General features: G+C 54.0%; 1 protein-coding gene and 3 non-coding genes across 4 annotated transcripts; all 4 read right to left on the bottom strand.

The window, feature by feature from the left end:
- Positions 1-2,455: 2,455 nt before the first annotated feature.
- UBC (ubiquitin C) lies at positions 2,456-4,279 on the bottom strand. The gene is made up of 2 exons (XM_074887151.1): positions 4,173-4,279; positions 2,456-3,686 (listed from the first exon to the last, which is right to left on the bottom strand). Exon 2 carries the CDS (start codon positions 3,678-3,680, stop codon positions 2,535-2,537), a length of 1,146 nt encoding a protein of 381 aa, XP_074743252.1. The 5' UTR covers positions 3,681-3,686; positions 4,173-4,279; the 3' UTR covers positions 2,456-2,534.
- Positions 4,280-7,445: 3,166 nt separating this feature from the next.
- Positions 7,446-7,517, bottom strand: TRNAA-UGC (transfer RNA alanine (anticodon UGC)). Its single transcript has one exon. It is a non-coding gene; the product is annotated as a tRNA-Ala (tRNA).
- A 310-nt stretch (positions 7,518-7,827) lies between these two features.
- TRNAD-GUC (transfer RNA aspartic acid (anticodon GUC)) lies at positions 7,828-7,899 on the bottom strand. The gene has a single exon. It is a non-coding gene; the product is annotated as a tRNA-Asp (tRNA).
- Positions 7,900-8,100: 201 nt separating this feature from the next.
- Positions 8,101-8,173, bottom strand: TRNAF-GAA (transfer RNA phenylalanine (anticodon GAA)). The gene has a single exon. It is a non-coding gene; the product is annotated as a tRNA-Phe (tRNA).
- Between the last annotated feature and the right edge of the window lie 366 nt (positions 8,174-8,539).

Genomic DNA, 8,539 nt, shown 5'->3' with positions numbered 1-8,539 from the left:
TTTTGTCTATCTTGTGCATCTCAAGTGGCTCTTAATAAAAGCTTGGTTGAGACTCACCCCTAAAAGTTCTAGAAGTCAGCAGAAAATAAAAAATGAAGGGAAGAGTCCAGTTTGTGACAGCCTGTTTTAAAACCATTATACACCTCATCCCATTGTCCAAACTGTAAATTGATCTGAGTTAAAGGACTAGAGACGGGAGTGCACCTGCCTGCAAAACGCTGTCCTCTGTGACATGACGCATGGGCACCACGGGGAGACACAAGCCCGCGGTCCCGCCCCGGCGGAGGCCAGCCCAACACGGCTCTTGCCATGGTCTTCCCCTTGGTGGAACACCTGCATTTGTATCTTTACATTTAATGGTTTTTTTTTTTTCTTCTAGATCTCTTCCCTTGACAGTTGCCTCTGTTGAATTGCCAGGCCAATTAACATGCCTCTGTTCAATACCAGCCAGGTCCTGTAGGGGCGGCAGCTGCTGGCCGTACCCCATTTCCCCAGCAGCAATGTAGGTGTTGTTTTTCTTTGAAACATTTTGTTAGAAAGAAATCCTGTGAAAGTTCTCCTTCAAAAACCAATAAACCCAAGTAACATGCAGGAGATACCCTGAGGCACCGCGGGACAGCGCGATCCGTGAAGCTGTCTGAAGCCAGGCAGGTACTTTCATAGTTAGAACAAAAGACATCCTTAACATTTACCAAATGCTTCGCTGTTTTCATCAAACACCGCTGTTCTGTGGTTTATCCTACCCAAGCTACCGTCTCCATGAGGCTCTGAAGTGCTTTACTGCCACGGTTAACAACCCCTTGAAGTTCATCGAATCCAGCAAAGCGACCTGCAGAGATCAGCGTGTTGACTCGGCTTACGAGTGCAGGGCGCAGGTCTCTCCAAGCAGCTGCTCTGCCTGGTTCGCACATCCACTTGGACCACGCTCCAGGCCGTTACATATTTGTACAGTATTATAGTTTTTACGTACAGCACTGTAGGGGTTTTTTTTTCACTGCAGCGTTTAAAATAAAACACAGCACTGCAGTCATTCACATTCATTACTGAGTGTTCCTGTGGCGTCCCGGAGCTCTTCCCCCCACTGCAATCAGGCCACCTTCAAATCCTTTTTTTTTTTTTTTTAATCACCGGATTCTGAAGGAAAAGCTTCCCAGGCGTGTAGAGAAAGGAGCTGTGAAAACATAACCAGGCTGCAGCTTCTTCCTTTGCACACAGGAGCAGCTCCCCTCATTCCAGAAACACCCCCCTGGAGGTGGGTCAGACACCCCCATTTAAGGGGCCCCCCGACAGCACGACCCCAACAGCTGAAGGGCTGCTCAATTTTTCATTGCTGCAGAAATTCAGATGCCTGAAGAAGCCAGAGCTCAGCGATGGCACGACACCATTCAGGGGGGGCCTGAGCTCGGTGGCATTCAAAAGCACAGATCCTTGTGACCCAAACCTGTTCCTTACAGGCCACAAAGCACTAAAAACATCTCCCACCACCCCCTTAATCAAGAATAATTAAGAATCGATGTTAACTTGAGTCAAATCCTGCTATCCCACCCTTCCAATCTGGGTAGTGTAAAATCACTTCAGGTCCCACCGAGGCCAGTGATCAGCCGAAGCCACTACTCCAACTCCCATACCATCCCCTTCCGAAGGCAAGTGACTTTAACACCCCTGTAAAAGGTTATTTTTAGTTTTTACTCTTCCCAATCCCCAGTGCAGGGTGGTTAACTGCTCATGAGCTCCTACACTCAGCAACCTCTTCACCACAGAACACTCGAGCAGGTATTTGCCTTCTGCCATTGTTTTCACAGCATCCAGGAACTGCTCCACATTGTTTTAGCTCATTAACACTGTACTATTTCCACTTAGGGCACAGCTGGAATGAAGGCACATTCCAAAGGATTTTACATAAGCTAATACTCCTGAAGTTACAAAGTGTGCTTAATACACTTTTTAAAAAATGAGGTCTACCCCTAAGTGGATGAGGAGTCTCACACTAGCCAGGGCACTTCCCACGCCCCCGCTCCAAGGGCTGTGGGACCAGCAGGGACATGCAACCACCCACCTGTGGAGCACACAGAGCCACAGCACCACCCTGCCGCCGTTCCTCTGTTCCTGCAGAAACAGGGGCAGGACCTGGCCATTACCCAGCCAGGCAGCATTATCCAAACCTCCCAGCTCACAAACAACTGCAGCATCACGTTACACACGCACGCTTACACAACCCTAACAGCTGCATAACATCTGCAGACTGGCATTGAACTTCAGCCAGTTATGAGACCACTTACACAACCTGAGGAAAACCACAGCCAAAGGATTAGTTACACTTGCCAGGCACGTGTATGCCTTGTGTAAGGCAGTTTTGCAATACCTTTATATCTGGAACCTATCTAATTATAGTTTATTAGATAATTAGATTTGGTTAATGGCATAAACAGTAGTTCACATAACTTGAGACATGAACTTTTGTGGATGCAACAGCTTTATTGGAAAGAACAAGTGCAGAGAAACATTTTCTTGGAAGCAAGCAGCAACTGGCCAGTTCAGTTACCACCCCTGAGGCGCAGCACAAGATGCAGGGTGGATTCTTTCTGGATGTTGTAGTCGGACAGGGTACGTCCATCTTCCAGCTGTTTGCCAGCAAAGATGAGCCTCTGCTGATCGGGGGGAATGCCTTCCTTGTCCTGGATCTTGGCCTTCACATTCTCAATGGTGTCACTGGGCTCAACTTCCAGGGTGATGGTCTTGCCAGTCAGGGTCTTCACAAAGATCTGCATGCCGCCCCTGAGGCGCAGCACAAGATGCAGGGTGGATTCCTTCTGGATGTTGTAGTCGGACAGGGTACGTCCATCTTCCAGCTGTTTGCCAGCAAAGATCAGCCTCTGCTGATCGGGGGGAATGCCTTCCTTGTCCTGGATCTTGGCTTTCACGTTCTCAATGGTGTCGCTGGGCTCAACCTCAAGAGTGATGGTCTTGCCTGTCAGGGTCTTCACGAAGATCTGCATGCCGCCCCTGAGGCGCAGCACAAGATGCAGGGTGGATTCCTTCTGGATGTTGTAGTCGGACAGGGTACGTCCATCTTCCAGCTGTTTGCCAGCAAAGATCAGCCTCTGCTGATCGGGGGGAATGCCTTCCTTGTCCTGGATCTTGGCTTTCACGTTCTCAATGGTGTCGCTGGGCTCAACCTCAAGAGTGATGGTCTTGCCTGTCAGGGTCTTCACGAAGATCTGCATGCCGCCCCTGAGGCGCAGCACAAGATGCAGGGTGGATTCCTTCTGGATGTTGTAGTCGGACAGGGTACGTCCATCTTCCAGCTGTTTGCCAGCAAAGATCAGCCTCTGCTGATCGGGGGGAATGCCTTCCTTGTCCTGGATCTTGGCCTTCACGTTCTCAATGGTGTCACTGGGCTCAACTTCCAGGGTGATGGTCTTGCCAGTCAGGGTCTTCACAAAGATCTGCATGCCGCCCCTGAGGCGCAGCACAAGATGCAGGGTGGATTCCTTCTGGATGTTGTAGTCGGACAGGGTACGTCCATCTTCCAGCTGTTTGCCAGCGAAGATCAGCCTCTGCTGATCGGGGGGAATGCCTTCCTTGTCCTGGATCTTGGCTTTTACATTCTCAATGGTGTCACTGGGCTCAACTTCCAGGGTGATGGTCTTGCCAGTCAGGGTCTTCACGAAGATCTGCATTTTTCTCTGGAAGGAGAGAAATCGCTGCAGTCACTTTTCCCCTCCGCGGCCGGGTACCGGAGGCGCAGCGCTCCCTGGCAGCGGCCTATCCCCGCTCCACGCCCTGTGACGTCACAGCGGAGGCACCGCCCACATCCCCAGAGGCGGGGCCACCCGCCCCGTTCCCCTTCCCGCCCACGGCGCGCGCGCGCTCGCCACCATCTTGAGGGGCCGCTGCGCCTGCGCGGCCGCCATTTTGCCGGTAGCTGCTCGTATCCCCCCCCCCCCCACCCATCGCCGCCGCCGGCTCGCGGTGCTGCCGCTAAAGGGGAAAGGAACTTCCCGGCTCACGCCCCGCCCGCAGCCCGCCATCTCCACCAGCTGCATCCCCTTCTCCCTCAGCCCACACACATCTCTCGCCCGACCACCCAGAACGCATCTAAGCCGGGCCGCCGCCACGACAAGCGGCTCTCCCCGCCGCGGCACGGCGAAGCCGAGCCGCGGAGCACTCACCGCGGAGCTCGCAGGCCGAGCCGACAGCAAAACACCCTCAAGGCCTCACACAGCTGCAACTGCGCCACACATTCCCCTCCCGTCCCTTATATAGCCTCTCCCGCCCCGCCCCCGCGGCTCAGACCAATCCGCCAGGCACTATTTTTCCTGTGGCGCTCGCCGCAGCTCTACCGTGCGGGGGGAAGGAAGCGAGGCCCGGCAGCGCGGAGGAGTCAGTGCCTCGCGAGGTGATGTGACAGAGTGGCGGGAGGGGGGGTCAGTGGCGGTGAGTGCGCGAGGGAAAACCTGGCGTGGAGGTGTCGGAGCGGGGCCGGGGGGGGGGGGGGCGGCTGTGGTGCCTCAGCGAGCCGAGCCCTCTCGACTTTGGAGACGCCCCTGTGCTTATAAAGCTTTACTTTTTATTCAGCGATTTAAACCCCTACAGTTGCGTCACAGTTTCGAAAGCGCCTCCTTGATTTTTTTCCCTGGGGCAGGGTGAGGGGCAGCTCTGCCCACGGGCCTCTCTGGGAGGCAGTTTCTGAGGTGCCTGTAGGGAGAGGGATGGCTTTTTAGTCCGAAGGAAGCCATGTACTTCTATTTAAGAAGTCTCCGATGTGTTTCAGCATTTTAGAAGGAAAGAAGTGGTGGGGGTGTGCAGTGTCCCCCACCCAGGACTGGGACCGCTGTGAGCTGGCACAATCCCACTGGGACTGGCATGGGTGAAGCCCACAGGCGGGTTTGTGCCAGGCCCTCTGTGCCACCATGGCCTGTGGAGCAAAGGACGGGGAAAACAGGTCCGTGTCCAGCCACCGTAATGGTGCTGGGACACCCGGCGGGGCCCAAGGCCAGAGCAGCCTGAGGGCAGAGAGGCTGCAGAGGATCCCTGCCAAGGGGATGGAGATCAGGCAGCCCGGAGAGCAGAGAGGTGAAGCAGGGAAATCAGGACAAAGAAGGCCTGATGGACAAAAATCCGAGTCCTGCAGCCATGGCTGCATGAGATACCATCAGTGAGTATATGTATCTGCACACATAAAGTGGAATATGCGTCTGAGGTGCAATGGAGTTTATAATTCAGGACTAAGGCCTTGTCACTGGGGTAAAATCAGTCATAAATAGAAATAATAACAATGATGCCTATTTCTTATTCAACTCTGAGAGACCACCTTCTGGTAGATCTTCTTTGCGCTCAGTTGGCTCCTGTGCCATCCTAGTGAAACACACAGTAATTCAAGGGCATAGCTGAGAACAAAATGGGGCTTTGTTTGCAAGATTCATGAGATGCCGTTCGGTTCAATCCGCCTACAAAATCCTTCGTTTCCCAGCACCCAAAGAAAAACGCTGCCTACCAAACAGACACAGATAACACCCAGGGCTGCACACCAGTCAGAAGGGAGCAGAGGCCCAGCAACAGCTTTGTGATTGGTTTGAGGGAAACCCGCCTGTGTTTGCCTGACACAGGGAGCTTTTACAGGAGGGGAATGCTCTAGGGAGCTTCTTAGCTGCTGCCTGGCGTTTGTATTAAAACTCAGCACTGCAACAGAAATAATAATCTCAAACACTCAGGTCCTTTAGCTGCGGGAAAAAAAATCCACAAAAGTCTTTTGGTTTCTTCTCAGGTTAGAAATGTGCTCAGTGGCTTATATTGTGTGCATTTGGAGTTGTATAAACATAAAAGATTGGAATAGCCTTTCAGATTTAGGTCTTCCCTCATCTGAAAGTGAATAATAATGCTAAACCTATTCTTTTAGTTACAGGGTGAGCGCTCAGGACTGGTCTGAAAATAGTTGAAAAGGCACACGGCAACGTATTTTGTGACAAGATGGAGTTTTGTAACAGGAAGAAATTAAGATGATACAGGGCTGTTCTTCATCTAATGAAGGTAGGCAGCTAACCACTGAGCTTCCTGAGTCAGTTTGTACCTGATGCCCGAATCAAATGGTGGAGCAGCACACCCCTAAAGGTTCAGATTTGTGTTATATTTGGATTGCAAGGTAGATGTTAGGCCCTAATGCAACAGAGTCCTTAAATACATCTGGCTTGCAGGAGAACAGTGCTTTCCCGAGCTGGGAGGGGCTTTCTGTGAACAAAGCTGCTCCATGTTTCTCCTACACTGTCTGTACGAGGACCCCTTGCTACAATTTCAGGACAAGCTTGGTGAATAGTTAGGATGTTGGTCCTAACAGACCATGACCTATTATACTGACAAATACTGATTTCCTGTGCCAAAAAGTCTGTTACTTCGTGCTTGTTACTATAATCTCTGGGGCAGCAACTGTCTCTTTCTTGTAGTCATGTGCGGGGTATATTCCAGAAGTACAGCTGCCCAGAGAGATCCTGTCCAGGGAGCTATTTACAGCAGGGATCTTCACACTTACTGTGCTTTAGCCAAGCATTTGGCTCAAAATAACAACTAGAAGTAACACGAGTAAATAAATAGCACAAGGAGCATTTTAACCACTCTGTCAGGAAAGTCATTTTACATCTGTCGCTAGTCAGCTCTCCCTATCAGAGAGAGTTGGATTTGCTGTTGATAACTGAACAGTGCAGACAAAACAGCTGGTAACTGAACTGTGTAGATAAAAGCTCTTTCAAGCTCTACATGGGCTTTGGTCTCTCTGTGCCACACCTTTCAGCCCTCCCATCTCTTCAGAGTTTTCTGGGTGAGACAGAACCGTGTGAGCCCAGCCAGCCCGAGGAGGTCAAAGCAGGGAGCTTGTTTCCCGAGAGCTCCTCTCGACCTGCTCTGAGCGAAGCCTGGCCACGCTGCCAAGGGGCTGCCCGCCAGCCAGAGCAGGACGGCAGAGGCGAGCGGACACTGCAGAACCAGCGAAAAGCTCCTGCACCTTCGCAGCCAGCGAGTGCAGTCACCTGTGGTGTCCCAGCTTTTGTGCCTTGCCCTTTGTTTCTGGCTCCGGGAATGTGGAGCAGAGGCCCTGAGCCAGCTCTGTGCTGACTGCAGGTTAGCACGCATCCAGCTCTGCCACGTTCTGGGGTGCAGAGGGGTCAGGCAGGGCTGGCAGACCACCTGCATTTCAGCGTTTGGTGCTTCCTTCCTTTTAGGCTGGTCTGCGTAGGCAGGGCCTTACCCGGAGAGACACGAGAGTCTTGTTTGTTTGTGTGGTCCTGAGGAGAACCAAGTGACTAAACAAAAGCCATTTTGTGCTACTGGGAAACTGCCTCCGTGGGTCTTTTTAGGCAGCACGTTCACGGTGCAGTTTTCTGTTGTTTAGCGCGACGTGGCAGCTTTAACCCCGGGGAGACAGAAAAAAAAATTAAAAAAAGAGGGCACTTTCCTGGAGATGCCGGGGATTGAACCCGGGACCTCATACATGCAAAGCATGCGCTCTACCGCTGAGCTACATCCCCCTGCCCCGCGCTGCCCGCCCTGCCTGCCGGCCAGGTCCGTGCGCTGCCCGCGCTGCCGTCACGGGGAAGAGGGAAGCGGGGGCAGAGAGGGAAGAGGGGCGGAAGGGGAGGCAGAGAGGGAAGGGGGGGCAGCCATGAGCCTCCGCGGGCTGTCGGCGCTGTGCGTCGCTGGGTGGGACGTTGAGGCTACTCTTAGAAGGACGGCAGCGCTGGGTTCGCACACAAAAGTGCTTTTTTTGCCTCCTTCGGAAAGGAGAAAAATCCGTGCCGGAAAAAAAAAAAATAACACAAATAGAAAAACTTGCGCAACCTCCCCGTCGGGGAATCGAACCCCGGTCTCCCGCGTGACAGGCGGGGATACTCACCACTATACTAACGAGGACGTGCTGTTGCGATTTCCCGCGCCGGGCCATACCCGAGCACGGCCGCTGGGCTGGGCGCCAGCGCGGCAGCTCCCCGCGGGGAACCGGTTCCTGCCGCGAACCCCCCCCATGCGTGGGCGAGGAGCTGGCGCGGGGACCGCAGACCCGGCCCTCGCTCCGCTCGGCGGCAAAAGAACCCACCAGGGACATGAAAAATATCCTGCCGAAACCCGGGATCGAACCAGGGACCTTTAGATCTTCAGTCTAACGCTCTCCCAACTGAGCTATTTCGGCCGCGAAAAGCCCCCACTCTGGCCGCGGATACGACCCCGCCCAGCGCACCCGTGGGAGCCTCTGCCCCGGCCCTTGCCCGCCCTCCCCACGCGGCCTGCACCCACACCGCGGCAGCAGCAGCGCCCGGTCCCTGGGGTGTTCAGGGGTTTCCCCCCCTCTTCCTCCGCTCTGCTCTCCAACGCCCCTGCAGGGCGGGGCAGGGACCCCAGGCAGCCCAACCCAGCAGCCGCGGGGTGCTCAGAAAAGCGCCCCTGGGAACAGGGGCGGGCCCCCCTTGCCCTCCCCTGGCGTTAAAAGCCGTTCTGCCTCCTTTAAGTCGCCCCCCCTCAGGCTGCCTCTCTCGCCCGCAGGGGTCACGGACAAACC

Source organism: Strix uralensis, chromosome 17 (genome assembly GCF_047716275.1).
Source record: "Strix uralensis isolate ZFMK-TIS-50842 chromosome 17, bStrUra1, whole genome shotgun sequence".
Taxonomy (NCBI): domain Eukaryota; kingdom Metazoa; phylum Chordata; class Aves; order Strigiformes; family Strigidae; genus Strix; species Strix uralensis.
The sequence above is the reverse complement of the archived record's forward strand: the minus strand, read 5'-3'. Positions and strand labels throughout refer to the sequence as shown.

Bases quoted from the DNA above. Each gene is read 5' to 3' on its own strand.
- UBC (XM_074887151.1), bottom strand. From the start codon at position 3,680: ATGCAGATCTTCGTGAAGACCCTGACTGGCAAGACCATCACCCTGGAA.